Consider the following 23701-nt stretch of genomic DNA (forward strand, 5'->3'; position numbering starts at 1 on the left):
TTATTTCTGAAAACTCACATTGATTTCCAAGATACCAGAACACAGTACATACATATGGCAGGAGCATTTTTAAATATCCTCCATGTTACCATCTATCGGTTACTAAACCTTTCATTTGCTGCTTATGTTTACTGGGAAAGGAAAAACACTATTAGGTTTGAGTTTTCTACGAAGTGCACACCCGTAAACCTATCTCCATATTGAGTTGACCAACTGCCATGTGACTGTACCATCATATCATTGTGCATTAAGAAGTAATATGCAATCATAAACTACGGCAATCTCCTAAGGTTAAAACTTTGTGATGTCTTAATGTTAAAAAAACCAACAGATTTCAACTCATAGTTAGCAAGCGTCAGGAATAACTAAAGCAAATAATGTGAATCAATTTTGAAAAAAAAAATTACAAGGCTGTCACTCAGTGGTTTGATTTGGTAAACCACTGAGTCTCATTGAACATCCGGTTTACCAACCAATTCAACCAGAATTAGTTATAATCTATAAACCATTAACCAATTTTGCAACTGCAAATTACCTTAAGTTTGGATCAAAGCCACTCATGCTTAAATTGCAGTAAACACTCTCAGATTTCTCTTGCTCCAGCTCATGCTGGCTCAAAAAAACACACTATTTTGTAATGGTAGAAGTCTCAAAAAAAGAATGAAACCAAGTGGTCAAACATAGATAAAAGAACTGAATTCTAGATGCGAGGTAAGTGACTGCCTTTGACCTCAAGGCTACATTTCAAAGTGTGAGATCAAGGAGCCCCAGCAAAACTGGAGTCAATGGGAATCAGGGGGCAAACTCTCTGTTGGTTGGAGTCATACCTGGCACATAGGAAAATGGTTACGGCTGTTGGAGGTCAGTCATCTTAACTCCAGGACATCATTGGAAGAGCTCATCAGGATAGTGTCCTTGGCCCAACCAACATTTGCTGCTTCGTCAATGATTTTCCCTCCATTGCAAAGGTCAGAAGTGGGGATGTTTGAGATGATGGAACAAATACTGAACAGATGCTGAAGCAAATGCAGTCAGACCTGCACAATAGCTAGGTTTGGGCTGAAAAAGTGACAAATATCATTCATGCTGCACAAATGCCAGGAAATGCCCATCTCCAACAAGACAGAATCTAACTACCGCCTCTTCAACAACAAATAACTAACTACCGCCTTTTCAACACATTCAACAACACTGATGTCAATGAATCCCACTATTCACATTCTGGTGGCATTGGTGGGAGTCGGAGGGGGGTGGGGGGAATGGTGGTGGTAGTGTGTTCACCATTGAATTACCATTGACTAGAAATTGAACTGGACTTTCCAGATAACTACTGCAACTACATGTGCAGGGCAAAGGCTAGGAATCCTGCAGTGACACCCCCTGACTCCTAAAAGACAGTTGGCAATCCATTAAAAAAAATTCAGGAATGCGATCAGGAAAATTCAGGAATACTCCCCACTACATTGACCATCTAAGGGCCTCAATTGGCATGAAGTCAGGCTACATGCTCAGGGCCTCACTGCCACCATGACAAGATGAATGAGGAAGGCAGTGGGAATGGCACCCATGGTATTCTCCAGAACCATAAGTAGGGAATCTATTGTAATGTTCTGCCCTACATTTGTCAGCCTGATGATCATGCTTGTATACATATTTACATCGACCTCTAATATTCTATTTCTTTCTGGAAAGCCAGGATTTTACCAACAGCGTGCCATTCCTGACACTAACTATAACAGTGCACTATTCTGCTTTCTCTCTTTTTGGCATTTCTCACATGATAAGAAATCTAGGTGCCAGTAATGTGCACATACAACATGCGTGATAACACGGCAGCAGTGTTAACATTCTTGAAACCTGCCATCCGTTAATAATATAGAAAGGAATACGGGCTGTAAAAGAGCAATTTCGACACAGAAGGAGGCTCTTCATTAGGCCCCTATGTCCTTACCCAGCTCCATTGTTATTAACAAGAAAGTTGAGAGCGCAATGACATGGATGTTTTTCAAATCGAAAATTCGTATTCAATATAAGTATTCAAAATACATTGGTTTCATTGTATTCATGTACACATTGTTATTTGTAGAGATCAGCTTGGTTAGAGACCTAAATGCTTTGGTATGCCTCATGGCATAGCTAACTTACAAGGGAGTTAGAGATACTTCCTTTATTATGAAAGGAACCATACTGTGATAGTCATCACTCTTGATTGACTGCTCATGTTAGTGACCAGTGTCATACTCATCACTGTGGGACATGGCTGAATTTAAAGGCTCACCTGGCCCTCCTTCCATGCTCCATATAGGAGGTTAAGCAAAGAGAAACATTGTTGCTGAACTCAAGGACTCAACCAGCCAACACATGGAGATGTACACACATTTGGATAGTACTGTCATATCCTCTAGATCTCATTTTCTTACGCAGATCGGCCAAACACCCCACATCCTTGTCATTTGCAGAATGCCAAACCTTTTCCATTTCACTCCACCATTCCCCCAAATTCATCCCTCAACATCCCCCATTCCCCCTAAATCATCCACTCACCCTTGCTGGTCCTGAGCCTTCATATGAAAGTTTATTTTCCTACTCCCCTCCCTTGTGGCATAGAGTGAAGCCCAGGAAACCACAGACATTACACACCAACTGCAGTTGAGCTCAGTAGCCCAAGTGCTACCTAGCCTGCTGTCGCTGCAATCTTGGGTTGAGCCGCAATGATAAAGTCATCAGCGTGTTTGCAGCATGTTGAACCAGCCTGTGGCATAATACGATCTGTAATATAGTCTTTATTTCACTATAATGCAATTTGTACACGGGAACCTTGAGGTATTCAGTTTGTGATTATTTAAAGGTGGCATGTACCATTTAGGCTAATGAGCTCATCTGCTGCCGAGCATCAGGCCAGCAGAATCCAACTTTCTCTTTTCTTTGTTTTCTCTCTCCTTTTTGTCTTAGCGTTGGTGGAGAAGGTGGCATCCGTGGTCAGCGTTGGACTTCAGCCGCGGTGATGCAGTGGGCCCAAATTGATCCTCCTTGCATTGACAGAAGCATCGGTTCCATCGTTGACAGCACGGTAGGAACCGGTGTGGTACCCCCGACGGGTGCAGGCCTGGAGCAGGACTTGTAGCGGCAGCAATGCAGTGGTTATAGCAACAATGGTGGCCAGCTTGGAGCCTGTTGTGCAGACAACACCCTGCCCCGCTGCTGATGTTAAGAGGAGCACAAGAAGGGAGGAAGATGAACTCTGTTTTTAGTTATATTTAGTTACATCTTAATACCTTCTGTAATTCAAAATGGCACGGGAGCGTGGCACCATATTACACTTTTCACTGTATTTATTTGTTAAACATAAGTGCTAATATAGCATTCAATCCACTGTCTTGGGCTTCATAAAATTCCCATCACCAATAATTGTGAAAGTGGAACACTGATCAAGCTATAAACAGTTCTGTTAAAATAAATCTAAAGCTTAATAGTTTCTTAAGAACGAACTAAATTGTGTTGCTGGAAACTGGATCTACGGTCCAGTAAGAAAACAAACAAAATTCTACTGATGGTTTATAGAATAAGTTTATTTGTATAAAATGCCAAAAGTGGGCAACACTAGAAACAGAAAACTGCAGATGTAAACTAAAAGACAACATGGAAAATAACTCGACAAGGTTGACAGACTGAAGTGGAAGGGTTTGAGGCAAGTTGGTGGAATTGAAGGGAAAAATTGGGAAGTCTTGATTAAAGTCAAGAATCATTCCCCTCTTTAAAGCATAGATGATCTTGATTCCATGCTTTTCCTATAACTGTGATTCATCGTGCCAAACAATTTTAACTCTTGTTAGAACACAACCATTTCTTTCATAAAATCATTATTATTTGAGAAGTAACCTTCTTGAGATGGTAAAACAGTGAAAGGAAACAGTGAACAATGCTCAAGTGCTAGGCCAAAATCACATGTAGCCTGGGTTAATATGGATGTAAGCCATTGGCAATAGGAACATTTAATGAAGTCTCATTCATCTTCTTGAATGAAGCTTTCTAATTAAATAAGTTCATCTTATCCTGATAGAAAATATGTTGGTCCCTTTTAAATTATGCATACATTGGTGATTCAGAAGTTAGCTTAAAATATTAGCTTACTGACTACATGATTAATATAGATTACATGCCTTACCAGTTACATATTCTAATACAAGGCTGAAGTAGCATACTTGATTATTTTTTCCTAAGTTTTCGGTGGGTAGAATTTCATGTTCAATTATTAACGGCCAAGCAGAAAAGATACAAAATGGTTTCATGACTAAATTAGTTCTATTCTTGCAATTTATAGTTACAATTTTTGTAATGTGACAATATTCTTCTTTGATCTTTGTAAAAGATGCAAAAAGAAGTCCTTAAAATCCTAAAATTATTCTGGAACAGGTGAATGATTTGCAAACTGATAAGGCTGAATCTTTCAACCAGCTGTCTCCACTTCCCTACAGAACAACTAACAACAGCAGCAGTAGCGAACATATTGGTCATCTTGGCCACTTTAAAACAGCATTTTTACGAAGGCAAGGCACTTCACAAAAAGAATAATCAGCTCAAAACTTTTACAAATATTAAATAACTTTCTCTTTCCCAAGAATAATATGTAATAAGTTACCCCTTATTTTGACAAGGTTCATGTGAAAATGTGCCTCACTTTCCACTTCATCAGAACAGTTATAATCTATGCACCATCCCCTAGTTATTGATGGGACAATGAGTAGAAGCATGTTTTCATTACTTAGCCTGGAATCCTTTCATAATCTAGAAAATCTCGGTTTTTCATTGACCTTGGCAGCAACGCCCACGTCCTACATTTGTTTCGACACCAATTACCCTTGAACCAAGTTGCTTGCTAGGCCATTTCAGAAAATCGTTACAAATCAATCAATTGCAATCACATCAGTGTGGGTCTACAGACACAAAGACCAGCCTGGTTAAGGATTGCAGATTTCCTTCCCTGAAAGACATTAGTGAACTCAATTTTCATTAATGACAATCAATGCTAGTTTCATAACTATCATTGCTATGAATAGCTTTCTAACAATTGCCATGATGTATAAACTTAAAATCCCATTTAATTTTTTAACCATTCTACTCTACTCAAATGCTGAACTTTAAGATCTGAATATCTAAAATATTTTACATTTAAAAATCTTACTATAAAGGTTGTACTTTCTTTCAGTCCTCTTCCCAGAGGTAAGATACAGTTTTGAGCTACAAGTAAAAGCTTTTATAAATGCAAGGAAATGTGAATACTCACAGAACAGTAGAGATATAAAAGGAACAAAGAAAATATAAACCAGCAATAACAGTTGCAAAAGTAAATACGAAAAGTCAAACAAAGCAAACTTAACGTTCTCCTATTCATTCTGCAGTATATAACCGGGCCTATCAACTTTCTCATATTAAATTACTTGAATGAAGAAATGGAGAGCTGCAAATCTAAGTTTTCAGATAGTATTCAGATGCTAGTATATATAATAAAAGTTTTGCTTGTAAAGGTAAGCAATTATAAGTGGTTTGAGACAGACAGGTGAGCAACAAAACTATTGTATATGAACTTCAACGTGAAGAAATGCAACGTCATCCATTTTGGCTAAGAAAGACAAAGCAATTTGATTTAAACAAGCTGAGAGATCCACACTGTTATACCTCACTGGGTAGCACATTGGAAAACAAGCCCTGCTACTCTCCAAATTGTCACAAAAGTTAAAGACTTTTTAAAAAGCACACAAATTTTCAAAATTTACTTGACTTTTTGACCCAGATTGATAGAAAACGGATTTCTGTACCTATTAAGAGTTACTGTTTATTATAAATACACTTTTAAACTACAGACAAACAATTATGAACAGCCAACATATAACTCTACAGTTATAAGTTCTAGTCCACTTATAAACTTCCCCATCACACATACCTCCACACACAAAGACACATGCACACACGCACGGGAAAAGAAAATGTGATGGACCAATGGGGAAAAACTGGAAAGGCAGCTCAATAGTCTGTTCGCAGTGTTTGCTGAGATGATCCTTTTGCTGATCACCATGCTGCTTCCTCCATCTTTGCTCTCCATATACTTTCATTTGTTTGCTGGAGGCAAAGTGACTAGTTGCCAGTTGTAAAATTCTTTGACTCATCAATTAATGTCACAGTTTACAGCAATTGGGAAGGAAACTTAACTCGCTATTTTCACGCTTGAGATGCTTTTACTGAAGAGAAAATAGACAGCTCCTGACCTTTTGGAGATCCAATGGCTTCTCCCCTAATAGTTACACCCACAAGCTTTCAACTATGTGATTGCTTCTCAGGTAGCTAATTGGAGGCAGACAACCTTTGTCATTGGTCTGTAGACTAGTCATGAGTTATCAATCAGTTACTTGTTGCCAGGCTCCCAATATTGCTTGAAAAAGCAGCTGAGTAAACAGCACTTACAGTGAGTACCAAGTTACTTGCTTTTAAAAAGCACAACAATCATTCAACAATCTTTGGCTTCTAAAAAAAAAGAGCTATTCCCTATTTCGATCTACAATCAAAAACATCAGAAAATAAAAATATATATCCTTTTACAATACAGATTTAAAATACCAAGAGGCCAAAGAAATATTGCCTTTATTGCAAAGGGACTGCAATGTAAAAATGAGCATGTGATGCTTCACTTGCACAGAAATTTCCAAACTCATTTAAGTAATGCATTCTATTTTGGGCACTGAATAATTGGAAGGATATGCTGAAGAAGCATTATGTAGATTGACCATAGAGTCATACAGCATGGAAACAGACCCTACAGTTCAACTCGTCCATCCGACCATGTTCCCAAACCAAATAGTTCCACCTGCCTGTGTTTGGCCCATATCCCTCTAAATCTTTCCTATTCTGTACCTAAGCAAATGTTTTTTTTAAAAATGTTGTAACTGTGCCAACATCCACCACTCCTTCTGGCAGTTCATTCAACACACAAACCACTCTGTGTTTAAAAAGTTGCCCCTCATGTCCTTTTTAAAAACTTTCTCCTCGCACCTTTAAAATATGCCCCCTATTTTTGAACTCACCCACCCCATGGAAAAGACTCTTGTTAGTCACCTTAGCTATGCCCATCATGATTTTATAAACCTATAGAAGGTCACCCCTCAAACTCGTATGCTCCAGTAAAAAAAAGTCCCATCCTAGCCAGTCTATTTTTTATAACTTAAACATTCCGTACCCAGCAACGTCATGGTAAATCTTTTCTGAACCCTCTCCAATTTAATAATATTCTTTCTATAACCAGAATCACACAAAAGTTTATAGGAGTAAGTCTAAGGACATTTTGCATAAACCTGGTTAACATTTCATTGAGTTTAGAAGGTCGAGGTATGATGTAACAGAGGTACTAAATTAATTATGGGGTTTGATAGCACAGATGCACAATTTTCTCCTGTGGACAATACCAACAAGAGTCATAAATTAAGATACATACTTATGCATTTTGGGGTGAAACTGGGAGCTACTTTGCTAGACACAAGCAGTGGAAAAGCTGTGAATGCTACATCACTTGGAATTTGTGTTAGAGATTGATCGGTTTTTCAACTTATGTATCATTGAAAATGGATCAGAAAGTAAGGTAAATTGTATTGAAAGATCAGAAAATAAAGAAAAGCTTGTTTAAATTTAACACTTTTGAATTCCACTGAACATTTAAACACTCTACTGCCAATTAATTATTTTCAGAAGTGTATCAATTAATACAATGTAAGATAAACAGCAACTAATTTGTTCTTTGCAATCTCCACAAATTGCAATAACAACTGGATAATCGGTTTTGTGTTGTGTTCTTGATTAAGCTATAGATATTGGGATTATTCCAGTGCAGTACTTCAGAGTAGTGCCATGGAATATTTTACATTCACCAAAACAGATAGATGGAGCTTTGTTCTGGCTGCTCACCCACCAAAGTGCAATTCCCCATCAGTATCACGCTGGAGTATAAGCCTTGATTTTTGTGCTCAAACCCTGGAAATGGGTATGAATGTAGAATTTTGCAATTGAGAGTCAAGTATGTTACCAACTGAATCACAATTGTGGCTGAGGTATTGATCATCAATAGTATAACTGAATGTTTAAGAGACCTATTCCTGTTTCTGTGTTTTGTTCTCTGCATTCCTTTTATTTCGATCTTCATTTTCAAAAGAAACTTAGGCGACACGTCATCTTTTGAAATTTGTAGCTCCAAACTTCTCTGAGAGGACTTTGGGTAAGTAGCTTCCAAATAGTTGATGAGGAGGTCTGCGTGTGTAGGGGCGTGCGCGCGCGCGAGTGTGTGTGTGTATGTGTGTGTAGGGGCATGCATGCGTGTGTGCGCACAGGCGTGTGTGTGTAAAGGCATGTATGTGCATGTGTGCGTAAAGTCCAGACTCCTGGGTGGTGTAGGATAGGAGAGAGGATCCATGACTGTTGAAATGGATGGGGAAGTTTTGGATTTGTGGAGCACATTAGGATACTGAATTTTCTTAGATTCAAGGGGCACCTGGATTTGAGTGTGATGGAGTGGTCAGAGTCTAGATGAAGAGTTGTGCGTGGGGGAGCACTGGGTGTTCGTGTCTGGGTGCATCAACACAATACTGAGAAGGTTCCATCTGGTGTTGTGGAAGGGCAAAGTGGGGTGGGCAAAGCATGGTGAATAATGGTTTAAAAAATTTGAAAAAAATGTAGGAGGAGCTTTAAAAAAGGTTGGTCTGGAACAGTCTGCCATACTAATGCACTGTGGGGTCAGTGAGATCTGCTGCCAAGTGCAGCCAGAACATGAGATGTGATGTTTTCAGAGAGAATGCAAAGGGACATTGAAGTGAAATAAATTTCCCTGACAAAGGAAAGGGTTGAGGATATTAGGTGGAAGCTAGGAATACCTGCAACATATTAACAGAACCTCACATCAGTAGTGGGCAAGTTGTTGGAGGGAATCCTGAGGGACAGGATTTGCATGTATTTGGAAAGACAAGGACTGATTAGGGATAGTAAACATGGCTTTGTGCATGGGAAATCGTGCCTCACTAACTTGATTAAGTTTTTTGAAGAAGTAACAAAGAGGATTGATGAGGGCAGAGTGGTGGACGTGATCTATATAAACTTCAGTAAGGCGTTCGACAAGGTTCTTCATGGTAGACTGGTAGCAAGGTTAGATCATATGGAATACAGGCAGAACTGGCCGTTTGGATACAGAACTGGCTCGAAGGGAGAAGACAGAAGGTGATGGTGGAGGGTTGCTTTTCAGACTGGAGCCTGTGACCAGCAGTGTGCCACCAGGATTGATGTTGGGTCAACTGCTTTTCGTCATTTATATAAATTATTTGGATGTGAGCACAGGAGGTATGGTTAGTAAATTTGCAGATGATACCAAATTGGAGGTGTAGTGGACAGCATAGAATGTTACACCTCAGAGTACAACGGGATCTTGATCAGATGGGCCGATGGGCCAAGGAGTAGCAGATGGAGTTTAATTTAGATAAATGTGAGGTGCTGCATTTTGGAAAGGCAAGTCAGGGCAGGACTTATACTCTTAACGGTAAGCTCCTTGGGAGTGTTGCTGAACAAGCAATCTTTGCGAGCAGGTTCACAGCTCCTTGAAAGTGGAGTCATTGTGAGATAGAATAGTGAAGGCATTTGGTACGCTTGCTTTTATTGGTAACTGTATTGAGTATAGAAGTTGGGAGGTCATGTTGTGGCTGTACAGAACATTGGTTAGGCCACTATTGGAATATTGCATGCAATTCTGGTCTTCCTGCTATAGGAAGGATGTTGTGCAACTTGAAAGGGTTCAAAAAAGATTTACAAGGATGTTGCCAGGTTTGGAGGGTTTGGGAGAGACTGAAAAGGCTGGGGTTATTTTCCCTGGAGCGTCAGAGGCTGAGGGGTGACCTTACAGAGGTTAATAAAATCATGAGGGACATTAATAGGGCAAATAGGCAAGGTCTTTTCCCAGGGGTAGGGGAGTCCAAAACTAGGGGGCATAAGTTTAAGGTGAGTGGGGAAAGATATAAAAGGGATCCAAGGGGCAACGTTTTCATGCAGAAGGTGGTGCATGTATGGAATGAGCTGCCAGTGGAGGTGGTAGAGGCTGGTATAATTACAACATTTAAAAGGCATCTAGATGGATATATATCTTGGAAGGGTTTAGATGGACATGAGCCAAATGCTGGCAAATGAGACAAGATTAATTTAGGATATCTAGTCGGCAAGGGCTAGTTGGAACGAAGGGTTTGTTTCGTTGCTGTATTTCTCAATGACTCAATGACATTACACGTTCTCCTAATCCTCTTCCTCCCTCTGTGACCAGCTTGTCTCTTCTTTGCTGCCTCTGCTGATCCCTCTCGCATGGTACAGTTCAAGCCAAATGAATGATAGCCCCCATACTTAGAACTGGGTGGCCCGAGCACAACACCTCAAGTCAGAGTTAAGGCCCTTTCCATGTGGATCACCACTTGCTCTCAACCTCACCAATATTAACCAACCCTGTAAAAAACCAACCTAACATTTCTACTATAACAGAATCAACAGAAATTATGCAGCAATTAATTGGCAAGATGGGATGAATCATTGGTACAGAGTCCATTTTGCTGCTGAACACATGGTTAAGGGATGGTGTTAGCTGGGGCTGAGAGATTGAAGATGGTAATGCTGGCATCAAGTCAAATTGTGCTGACAGTCATCATAATCTGCCTGCAGTACGCACTTCTAGCACATAGTCCTAACGTGTGCTTTAGTGGCCTCATTAAGACGGTGTGCACCATGTGTCATATTACAAGTGTGCTAACATTGTGGGGGTGCCATTTTAATACCATACACACCATAACACTAAATATACAAATGCTATTTAGCCCAATGTTATAACCATCATCTTTAACACGTAACATGCATTTGGGGTGGCTTTGGGTTCTATTTATGAAAGCGAAGTGCAGTAGATTCTCAAGATTCAATAGTTTTGTGATAAACGGGTGGCACGGTGGCTCAGTGGTTAACAATGCCTTACAGCAGCAGGGGTTTGGGTTCAATTCCACCTTTAGGCGACTGTGTGGAGTTTGCACATTGTCCCCGGGTCTGCGTGGATTTCCTCTGGGTGCTTTGGTTAGCTCCCAAAGTCTAAAGATGCGCAGGTTAGGTGGATTGGCCGTGCTAAATTGCCCACAGTGTTTAGGGATGTGCGGGGTAGGTGGGCTAGACATGGGAAATGCAGGGTTGCAGGGAAAAGTGTAGGGGGGGAGGCGTGGTCTGGATGGAATGAAGGGTCGGTGAGGACGATGGGCTGAATGGCCTGTTTCCACACTGTAGTGATTCTATGATTCTGTGCTACTCTACACTCAAGAAATAAAAGAATTCTTACTAGTTTACTCACAGCATATTGAAGGGTCTAGACCCGTAACGTCAGCTTTCCTGCTCCTCTGATGCTGCTTGGCCTGCTGTGTTCATCCAGCTCTACACCTTGTTATCTCATGAATAAAATAATTATTCTTTTTGAGTTCCATGTTATAAAATATCAGCTTTTCAGCTATATGGCTATGGACTTTAGAAAACAAATTAGCGATTCCTCAAACACAGTTCACCTAAATGCAAACTGCAAATGCAAAATGCAAACTGGTCGCTATTTAAATAGCTAAGCATAGCCATGGATAGAATTTTCCTTTATTCTTGGTTTTACAGCATTGGTGAGAAAAGGTGACTAGTTGCATTCTCAATCAGAATGCTCAGACTGGATATAGTAGTGTTATTTTATCCAAAGTGTACAGGACCACACTCAGCCCCAACACTGGGTATGATTCGTGTCATCGAATCAACAAAGTTCATCAACATGCCATGAACAAAGTTCAGAATTCAGACTTTGGTACAACATTGATTTTGCAAATTAATTAGTTGTTACAGAAATACAGTTCAGAGACATATTATTTCCACAAGATGAAGTGCAAAATTCTTTTTAAAAGCTACTTCTAACCTACATTACCAAAACAATGACTTCTGATACTTCATTCATTTGAAACCTCCTCAATCTGTTACTAGTTTTCATGTTGTTCCTTTTAATATTACTTAAGAGCCCTAAAGTGTTACCCATTTCTGAAGGTAACACCTGCAAGAATATGACCAGATGACGCAAGAGCAGAAGTAGGCTACTCAGCCCCATTGAGACTACACCATCATTTAGTAAGATCATAGCTGCTCTAATAATGCTCAAACCCACTTTTTTTTAACCTTTCCTCCAAAACTCTTGATTCCCTTACTGATGAAAAAATCTATCTCAGCCTTGAATATACTTTACGGCCTGAACAGCTTTTCGCTAAAGAGTTCTAGTACATTTAGAAAATAAACTAATCATCTTTCTTAAATGTGTGACCCCTTGCTTTGATGATTCCCCCCTGGTCCAGCGACTCTGCCACAAGGGGAAACAATCTCTCTTCCACCCTGTCAAGCCCTTCCAGAATATTCTATGTTTAAATAAGGTCACCTCTCATTCTTCTAAATTCCAAAAAGTGCAGGCCCAGCCTACTCAACCACTCCTCATATATATAAAAAAAATCCCCTTATACCTAGAGCCAATGCGGTGAACCTTCTCTGAATTGCCTCCAATAAAAGCATATCTTTACTTAGCTAAGGGGGACAAATATATCACAATATTTTAGGTACGGTCTGATATGTGCCTTGTATAGTTTTAGCAAAATCTCACTATTTTTACACCCAATTCCCCTTGAAGTGACGACCAACATTTGCCTTCACTCTTACCAAATGAACTTGAATACCAGATTTTTGTGACTCCCAAATCCCTCTTTGCTGCACTTTCTCCAGTCTTTCTCCATATTTAGTGCCTCTATTTCTCCTGCTAAAGTACATAATCTCTCATTTTCCCACATGTTATACCATCTGCCAAGTCTTGCCCTCTCATTTAATTTGTCTATAAGCCTCTGCAGTCTCTATCATCCTCATTACTGAACTAAACAGATTTGAAGAAGTTATATTAAACATTAAGTCTTCTCATCTTCACGGATGCTTCCAGACTTGAGATTCCCAATTCAAAGCTATGCATCTGTCTATAAAGTCCACTATTCTGTTTAAATCAAAGCTTTGTAATGCATTCTGCTATAAAGATTTATGCATGAACCCTGAGGTCTTTCTATTCCTGTGCTCTACTTCAAATCCTAACCTGCTTCATATTTCCGCTCTTGATTCTATACCTGTAGTTGTTTTGTCTCACATCAAACCATTGATGAAGCAGCACCTTATTTAATCCTGTTGACTCTTTCTGCTCCAACTCCTGATGGAAACCTCTTCTTGAAGCTTATCCTCATGATGCTCACTTTCAATCATAAAATGAGCTTCGGTACTAGGACCCCAGTTGTTCACAGTTTATGTTAATAATTTAGATGATGGAACTAAATGTAATATTTTAAATTTTGCAGATGACAAAACCTGGATGGAAGGGTGAGCTGTGAGGAGGGTGCAGAGATGTTGCAGTGTGATTCAGGCAGACTGAGTGAGTGTGCAAATGCATGACAGGTGCAGTATAACGTGGATAAATGTGAGGATTTTCCACTTTGGTAGCAGAAGTCTTAAGGCAGATTATTATTTAAATGGCTGTAAATTGAGAGAAGGGAATTTCAATGAGATCAAGGTCTCTTCATGCACCAGTCGCTGAAAATGAGCATGCAGGTGCAGCAGGCAATAAAGAAGGCAAACTGTATATTGTTCTTTATAGTGAGAGGATTCGAGTCCAAGAACAAAGATGTCTGGCTGCAATTATACAGGGCACTGGGGAGGCTACACCTGGAGTATCACATGCAGTTTTGGTTTTCCTCATCTGAGGAAGGACTTCTTGCTATAGAGGGACTGCAACAAAGGTTTACCCAGTGATTCTAGGGATGGTAGGACTGACATATGAGGAGAGATTGAGTCAGTTAGGGTTGTATACACAAGGTTAGAAGAATAAGCGGGGGGATCTTTACAGAAATATATAAAATTCTAACAAGTTAGATGCAGGAAGGATGTTCCCAATAGTGTGGGACACCAGAATCAAGGAGCATAGTTTAAGGATAAGGGGTAAACCTTTTAGGACTGAGAGGAGGAGAAATTTCTTCACCCAGAGAGTGGTGAGCCTGTGGAATTCACTACCACAAAAAGTGGTTGAGTACAAATCATTATATGTTTTTAAGGAAGAGGTAGATATAGCTCCTGTGGCTAAAGGGGTCAAGGGATATGAGGAGGGAGGGTGGGATTTGGGTATTGAACTCAATGATCAACCATGATCATAATGAACAGCACACTCAAGGGGTTGAACGGCCGACTCCTGCTTCTATCTTCTATGCTTCTTTTGCCTATGTAAATTCCATGTCCAGTCTATTGCCCAGCAAGTCGCCTCTGAAGTACACAATTACTCATCCTTCACCTCCATTGCTGCTGAAGACATTATTCATGGTTCTGGTCTGCTACAGGTTTAAGTTTTCAACACCCACTTCACTGGCTTCCAGATCACCATTACACATAAGCTACAACTGACATGGAACTTTCCTGCGCACTTTTGTTCTTACACATAGCACCTTTTGGCCTTCACACTTGGTCAGGTCAATGTCTATGACACAATTTGTTCATCCGACATGATCATCATCTTAAATCGACAATTTCCACTAGAATCTATCCCTGCATGTTGCAGCAACATCTCATTGTGTCAGTCCTCTTCACACATAGCCTGCCATTACAACCCCCTGTTGTTAGTCACTAACAGCCCCCATTAACAACTATTTACCCTCCCAGCCTGATCGTTAGCAACTCCTTTGTCTGTCCAACCGTCTTTCTCTCTCTTTGGGCTCATTCCTATTCTTTACTCCCTACCCCACCCACCTCCCTATTTTCTGTCATCTGACGTTCTGAGCAAGGGTCACCGGACCCAAAACGTTAACTCCGCTTTCTCCTTCACAGATGCTGCCAGACCTGCTGAGCTTTTCCAGCAACTTTGTTTTTGTTCTCTTCACATCTGATTATGGTTCACTGAGTACTCCCTGTTCACTTGCTCCACCACCATCAGGGCCACCACCTTCAGCCACTTGTTTATCATGGTCAAAATATTTCCCTCAGTCGTATTAAATCCCTTCCCATCATCAAAAGTATCCTTCTAACTTAACTGTACCTTGGTCATCTCCCCTAATTACCATCACGTATATGGTTGGACGTGACCCACAAGTACAAAACACCACAGGATGCTTTCCAATTGTAAATGAAGAAAAGTTCTTGTTGATGTTTATCTAATCAATACGCTTTAAGTGTTCAACACACATTAAAAAACACTTGTATGCTCAAGGTATTTACCCAATGCTAACATCCCATGGGCATACAACAATACCAGATTGGCTCAGTATTTGGTTGTAAAGTGCATAGCATACTAAGTAGGTGAACAGCAAAATGAAAATCAGTATCAAACATAATTATATATTAGGGAGATTCTGTCACCTGCCAGTAGATTCTATTAGATAACTAACAGCAATGCATTTTGAGATATTTTGTAAGTTACACAAAATAACTGAATGTTATTTAATATGTACATTGAGACTCAATTTTTGGTCTTTGCTTTGAAAAGGAAATGACAGTCAAATAAGGTACATCCAGAGCAAAGTACACCTGATTTTTATATGCTAACACTTAATAAAATTTGTATGCATTAAAATAAATATCAAATTTAAAAGCTTACTTTCACTAAAGGAATTTGACAGTTTGACTTGTTTCTGAATGCACCGAGCTAACTTTAGCCATGGATTCTAGTCAACAAAATGTCAACCCATTGGGATTGCTGGTTTCCATCTCACTTCAAAATGACATACTAAGGCAGGCGGTCTTTAAACAATTCGGCACGAGATGAATATAAGTACACTCAATCACTGCAAAATTATTTAATGGCTGCTCTGGATGAACATTCATGAACAAGTAGTGCTAATGTAGATCTTGGCTGGTCCAAAAATCTAAAGTGCCCAAGATGAACTGTTGAGCGACTCCATTAAAAATGCAGGGAAGTAAATTTATGGTAGAAATAAAAGAATGACCAAATATATGACTTTCAATGTCAACCCTTGGGTCCAACACATGTCAACACATGGAGGACCCTTGCTGCTTGTGGTTTATATAGATGATTTAGATTTGAATGTAGGAGGGATTTATCAGTGGGTTCGTTGATGATGCAAAAATTAGTAGGGTGGTAAATTGTGAGGAGGATAGCCTTAGTCTAAGGAGGATATAAATGGGCTGATCAGAGGCAAATGGAATTCAATCTGGACAAATGTAAGTCAGGGCAAACAAGGCAAGGAAATATATGATGAACAGTAGGACCCTGGGAAGCACAGAGCTTAACAGAGGCCTTGGCGTGCATGCACACAAGTCCCTTAAATTATCAAGTCAGGTGGATAAAATAGGTAAGAAGGTATACAGTATTTGTTAGCCAAGGCATAGAGTTTAAGACCAGGGTCATTATGCTGGAACTGTATAAAATGTTGGTTAGGTCACAGCTAGGGTATTGTGTGCAGTTCTGAAACCATATGAGGAGGAATGTAATTGCACTGAAGAGGGTGAAGATGAGATTGAGCAGGATATTTCCTGGGCTGGCAAGTTTTAGTTATATAGGGAGATTGGAAAAGCTGGGACAACACAGTGTGGAGCTGGAGGAACACAGCAGGCCAGGCACCATCAGAGAAGCAGGAAAGTTGATGTTTCGGGTCGGCACCCTTCTTCAGAAATGGTTGTTGTTTTCCTTCAAGCAGAGGAGATTGACAGGGGACAAGATTATGATGCATAAAATTACGATGGGCATAGGTAGGTTAGACAGGAAGGAACTTTTTCTTTTGATGGAGGGATCAATGACCAGGGGTCAGAGATTTAAGGTAAGGGGCAAAAGATTTAGACAAGATGCGAGGAAATGTTTTTTCACCCAGAAGGTGGTGGGGGGATCTGGAGCTCACTGCCTGCAAGAGTTGTAAAGGCAGGAACCCTCCAAACATTCAAGTAGTATTTAGACGTGCACTTGCAATGCCAAGGGATACAAGGCTATGGACTAAGTGTTTGAAAATAGGATGAGAATATTCACGTGGTTGTTTTTCATCAGCGCGGATGTAATGGGCCAAAGGGCTTTCTCTGCACTGTAGATATCTGAGACTTTAAAAAGGGGAGTGAACCACATTTATAAATCCTGCTGCAATTATCTCCCAAAATCTAACCACACGTCATCCAAACAACTGTACTTGGGGTTAACTCCCGCAAAGAATACTATAAGGGAGTAACTGATATAACTGAAACCTGAAACCAAAAGATCCAAAATGCACATTACCCTAACGGTTTTGAAATTCAGTTATTAAACCCAAGTTCCAATTCTGTAAACCACTGCCAAACAATCTTTTAAGAATGTTTTCATACAGTGAGCCATACGAATATTTCTTCAGGCAATTGCAATAAAATTTAGTTTAGCAACAATCAAGTTTACTGTGTATGGTACTTTTTAGTTTCTGAGTGAAAGAATAAATAAATAATAGCTTTGAACCTTTGCCCGGTATAACTGCCGAAAAATAAACTTAATTATTTTGACAGACAGCAAATTACATCTCCGCGTCAGTTAATAGTTAAGGAAATACCAAAGCAATCAGATTGTTCAGGTCCAACTTGAATTTCACACGCAAGCTGTCACATGCGCAACCATGGAATATAAACTTGTAAATCCAGAACTGTGATAAATGAGCTGCTCATTTTTGAGATCCTTATACATTTATAACAAACAAAAAAAGAGAAAGCAAGCCTACCTGGTGAAACCCCAGATAGTCCTGGATGGTGGAGGATGCATAAAAAATTAATCCTTCGGCTGTAATCACCAGCACAAATCCACTGAGAGCCTGCAAAGTAAAAAGAATAACAGAAGTGAACCAAATAGGTCAGCAATAGGATAAAAACATTTCCTGTAAGTGAGGTGCACAACTTAGGAGTCACAGAATATAGTTGGGAAGTAGAAGAAAACAGCTCGTAATAAATAACTTCAGCCTATTGTTTTAGGCCATGTGCTGTTTACAATATAGTTGCATCTCATACAGCATGGTGTCAAAATTATCTTTTGTTTTAAAAATGAGGTTCAAAGCAATTCAACAGATGAACATTACCTCCTGTGATACAATTCCATTTTGACTGGGAAGTTTTGCTTTGTTTGTTTTTGGGATGTGTGCATCACTGGCAAGGCATTCAATCACCTGGAGAAGGTGGTGAGCCACTTTCTTGAAATGTTGCCATCTGTGTGGTGTAGGTACATCCATAATGCTGCTGGAAAGGAAGTTCCAGAACTTGTATCCAGTGATAGTGAAGGAACAGTGTTAGAGTTTCAGCTCAAGAGTAGAGAATGGACTGGAAGAAATTTGCAGGTGGTGGTGGTGGTCCTGTGCATCTGTTGCCCCTGTTCTTTTAGGTGGGAATGGTTTGAGGATTTGCATGGTACTTTTGAATGAGGCTTGGTGAATTGCTTCATCTGGCAGCTGTAAACATTGCTGTCACTATCCATCAGAAGTGGAGGGAATGAAAGTTTCAAGGTGATGGCTGGGGTGCTATTCAACTGGAATGCTTTATCATGGATGGTTTCCACAGTCTTGAGTAAGGTTAGAGCTGCACATACCCAGGCAATTGGAGATTACTCTGTCACACTCCTGAATTGTCCCTTGTAGATGATGGACACGCTGTGGGGAGCAAGTATATGAGTAACTTGTAGCTGGATTCCCAGCCCCTGGCTGCTTTCAAACTCAATATTTATTTGGCTGGTCCAGTTCAGCTTCTGGTCAAAGCTAATCCCCAAAATGTTGATAATGGGTAAGTCAACAGTAGTGATGTCACTAGATATCAAGGAGGGATTGGTTAGATTCTTTTGCTGGAAATGGTCATTGCCTGGCACTGTATTGTGCGAATATGACTTACTCCTCATCAGCACAAGTCTCCCTCTGCTTCAGCTGTGCAGCATCGTTCCTTACTAGTTCTCACCTATCCAATCCCTCAACAGTATGAACTCTTCCTGCCTTCTGTGCTACTTGCTCACGCACTAGGTGCACCTCATCACCTTTTCTCTAAGGTACCCAGCAAAGAGTCAGTATGGAGGGTGCAAGAGTTAGCCTTGCCAGTGCATCCTCTGAGGGGTCTGTGTCTGCTTCCTCCAAGGTGAAACCAACACTGATAGCTGAGGCAGCTACTTTCATCTTACTCAATCCCTGCCCTTCCTCTCATTCTGTGAGAAAATGGTCCAGAATAGAGATACAAAGAGGGTGGCGTGGTGCTCAATTACCTGCACCCTCTATCACCTCCGATACTGATTCCTTGCTGGGTACCTTAGCCAGATTAGGCTAGGAACATATTCTAGTGAGGACATTGCTGGTACATCTCTGCAGCATGCCATGGAGGTAACTTCCCCCAGATTGTTGGCACTTCAAGGACTCTGAGCAGATACCTGCTCAGCCTCAGCAAGGAGAGAACCTCACGATGATAGTCATTAATAACTTCATTAAAATGCACAAAATTGACACAGGAGCAGCAGGGAGGTTTGTCAGAGACACTCAGAGAAAATGGACTGGAGGTTGGAGAAGTCCAACTCTATCAGAACCATGTTGACCATGGTACGAGTGTATTTGGTTGCCTCCATGGAAGTCAGGTCTGGCCAGATCCAGCGGAAAACTTAGTGAATGTTGGAAATGTACACAGACAAGCACTCTTTCACTGTAGCCATTGGTGGTTAACAAGGCGACGAAGCATGTTGATTTCATTCCAAGTGCCCCTTCCTCAAGCAGACAGGGTGATACCAGTAGGTACCAATGTTGGAGGACAAACCATGTGCAGGCCCCTCCCCTCCCATCCTGCCTGTGATCCTCGATCCTGTTGCAGTTTAAGCCAAAGAAGGTGTGCTTGCATCCAGCAATGACACTTCCAGTATTTCTGGGACCAGCAGTCCCAAATACACCTGCAGTTATCTGCAAAAAAAAAAGGCCTTGCTATAAGGTGTGTTCACTCTACCACAGCTTCAGATCCTTATATTGCACCAAAAAGCAGTGGAAGGGCAAAGGAAAAGAAAACCTTTGGAGGGCAAATAGGTGGCATGGGCGACACTTTATTGGAAATATAAAATCTTGCAACTTCACATCACCTGTGATGGATGGACATTTTTGCTACATCCATAAGAAAGTACGGGGGGAGGAAAGCCACCTTTAGCATCACACAATGTTATAACCCTGAAGTATAGCTATTCTTGCTGTCGCACCCACAATTGCAGAAAACTTCTTCATTATTGCAAAAAGGAGTATTAGGGGTTGTGAAGGCTTCCACCAGACTGTACTTTAACTTTCGTAAAATAAGGGGAAAAACAAAGCAAGGAAAAACTAGGGAGGAGCTTTTGCAGCTGGGATTAAACAAGGAATGTTTTCTTCTGCAGGATCAACACATTTACAGTCAGTGAATGACATCTTCGGTTCCACTGGTTGCTAAACAAAGCTGTGGTTGATGATGCTGCACTGTAGAATGGCAAAGGTAATGCTCCTTCAGAAGAATGCCCATGTTATTCTACTCAGTACAATGCTGAGGCTCTCATGGATGCTCATCATCTGTCACATGCCCTCATTGCATCCTCCAGTTGTTCGTAGCAAAGCATGCAAGTATTATAAAATGCACTCAGCCTATACTGTACTGCAAAAAAATTCCCAGACCCATGCAAGGATGGGAGCCTCACCTTAAAGAGACTTTGCATGGCCAGAGTGGAAGGTGGTATTGAAATGCACATACGGAAGGCCTTGTGTCATGGCATTGTGACCACTATTGCTGTACAGCCTGTAGCTCCCCTCACCACAAGTGCTGCAGTTGATAGTTTTTAATCAATGCGTCCTGGGATAACCCCATTTGGTGGTACCACTGCCCTTCTCTCATTTGCAGGAATGTCCATTGAAGAATAACTATGGGATTCCTGCACTTTCTCGGCATTATGAGGAACCTTTTGCTGAAAACTCTGCATTTGGAGGCTGGTCAACATCCACTGGAGACTGATGCTGGTCTTGGACTTCCAAATGCACGTGTCCCCGACCAATTTCAGTCAAGGGTCATGGTACAGCAGACATGGAAAAAATAGCAACTCCTGTGCTTGGATCCATTGGCGATGTTTCCATAGAGCATACATGGAAACAATGCATCTCCTCAGTAAAATGATCGAGCAGCAGCCCACACACACAAATGACATTTAACCATCATCTTCCATGGGATATGGAGACCTCTGACAAGGAGGACAACAGGATATCTCTGCATAATTTTTTTGTTTTATTTTATGAACCTGATTCAGATATATGATACCTGTGCTATTTGACACACAAAGTACGAGGCTGCAAATGTGATAGGAAGAATGGGACCTTCTCTCCTTCACCCTCACATTGCCCAATGAAGGCAGCATTGCAAGAAGGATAATGGTGTGGACATTTTATAATCCAAGTTGTGGGATAAGCAGCTCCCGAGCCTTGTACAGCCTATGAGACCTTGGAATGTGTTTGTGAATTGGACAATGTATGTGAAATTTTACACCTTACCTGTCATTACTTCCACTTCACAGCCATTACTAGGATTCATGTGTAACCTTCAATGACATAGTCATGATTGACTAAAAGTCCTGGCCATAAGCAATGTAGTGAGTCAATGCAGGAGGTTCACATCCACAATTCTGTGATTGCAGATGTCTTTATTGTGTACTGTGAGTACTTGATTAATGCAATTCCCACTTGAAGGGCCTCATATTACTCACACGTACAGCCAGCTCTCTTTGAGCGTGGGGGCAGCCAGTTTACATTTCCATTACACATTAGCAATTCAAATCAAGATGGAAGATGATGCAGGTAGTTCTTCAGAGTGAATGACTGCTCAGCATATCAATCCAGCTGATACCTCAAACCTTCACATGTTCTCTTAACCCTGCAATCACTGTCAACCCCATCAGGTTTGGGTTTCCAAACTTGCCCAAACAACTCTCTTATTTAGGTCTACCTCTTGCCAGCTTACCTACAGAGCCCTAGACCTGCAGCTTGGTCATGCCGAACATCACCACACTTTCCTCCCAGTTAAAGCCTGGGTGCTTGTGACTGTTGATGGTGCCGCTGCTGCAGTACCCTCTGCCCTTTCATACTCGATCTTACTCTTAAAATACGGAGCTTGTCCCATTCACAATTACTGTCTCCTGTACAACCCAGCATGCTGCTTCCCATCCCCAGAACTGACTTTTGCAAATACCCCACCACAGCACTACTGATAAACACACCTCAACTTTTAGTGAGCAGACCTCCAAGACTGATCATGACCCACCCAAAACCGATTTGGAATGTCACCACCAATCGATGACAGACCAGATTCCCGATTGATATCTATGTAGCTGCAAAGCTGACTTACCGCTACTGACCTGACTGGTTGCTCTGGACCTGAAGAACTGACCTTGGCCCATTTCCCAGACTGTAAAGAAAGGGAACCTCTGGCCTGAATGACCAAATGACCATGGTCATGCCTGCCACTTGGCAGCAGACAATGATGTTGATTACTGTGCCAGTACTCCTCAAACTACTGTCCTTAGACTTTGACACATGGACATTTGACTGAAGCATATGCAGCGTGTTTGCTGCCTACACTTGGTGTAGATGAGAAACTGAAGTAGCGCGGTGCTGTACAACAACACGTTCTCCCCTTTGACTGATCACTGCTGACAACTATGACAAGCTGCCCGGCTTTGTGACTGTACAAACAACTAAGGAAGATAGAAACACTGTGAGCTTGTAAGTTCGAAATGAGGCACTTATGTGCAAAAGAGTAAAGCAAGGCAGAGATGCTGTCAGGATCCAAATAGATGCAAAGGCAGTGAGCACTAAGAGGGTGAATCAAAATCCCCGAGATGTACCCTGCTCCAATGCACAAACCGGTAGCAGTTTCTGCAAGCAAATCACCCAGGCAGCAGCTTTGAAATGGAACATGTTAGTGAGATCTGAAGTAGAGCAATTAAGAGCTGAACAGTATCGTAAGTTACAAGACCAGAAGTTGCTGGAAAAGCTCAGCAGGTCTGGCAGCATCTGTGAAGAAAAGTATAGTCTTTGAGTGGGGGGGGGGGGGGGGTGGGGGTGGGGGGGTGGTGTGTGTGTGTGTGCAGCAGGGTGGCTCGGTAGTTAGCACCGCTGCCGCACAGCACCAGGAATCCGGGTTCGATTCCACCCTCGGGCGACTGTCTGTGTGGAGTTTGCACGTTCTCCCCGTGTCTGCGTGGGTTTTCTCCGGGTGCTCCAGTTTCCTCCCACAGTCCAAAGATGTGCAGCTAGGTGGATTGGCCAAGGTAAATTGCCCATATTGTTCAGGGGTGTGTAGGTTAGGTGGAGCATACGGGGATGGGTCTGGATGGGATGCTCTGAGGGTCAGTGTGGACTTGTTGGGCCGAAGGGCCTGTTTCCACACTGTAGGGAATCGATGAGTTTTTTTTCTACGAGTTAAAAATCAGAGTTAACGTTTCGGGTTCGGTGACCCTTCAGTTCTGAGGAAGGGTCACCGGACCCGAAATGTTAACTCTGATTTTTTTTTCACAGATCCTACCAGACCTGCTGAGCTTTTCCAGCAACTTCTGTTTTTGTTCCTTATTTACAGCATCCGCAGCTCTTTCAGTTTTTAATAT

At 41.3% G+C, this 23701-nt stretch overlaps 1 protein-coding gene across 1 annotated transcript in view; it reads right to left on the reverse strand.

Annotated features, from left to right (window-relative positions):
* The window catches only part of LOC109933131 (aryl hydrocarbon receptor-like), a 163338-nt gene that overhangs the window by 37337 nt on the left and 102300 nt on the right, over window positions 1–23701 (reverse strand). The window contains 1 exon segment of the mRNA XM_048608500.1: window positions 17811–17900. Coding sequence (XP_048464457.1) covers window positions 17811–17900 — 90 coding nt within the window.

This window comes from Rhincodon typus, chromosome 2 (genome assembly GCF_021869965.1).
Source record: "Rhincodon typus isolate 14 chromosome 2, sRhiTyp1.1, whole genome shotgun sequence".
NCBI lineage: Eukaryota > Metazoa > Chordata > Chondrichthyes > Orectolobiformes > Rhincodontidae > Rhincodon > Rhincodon typus.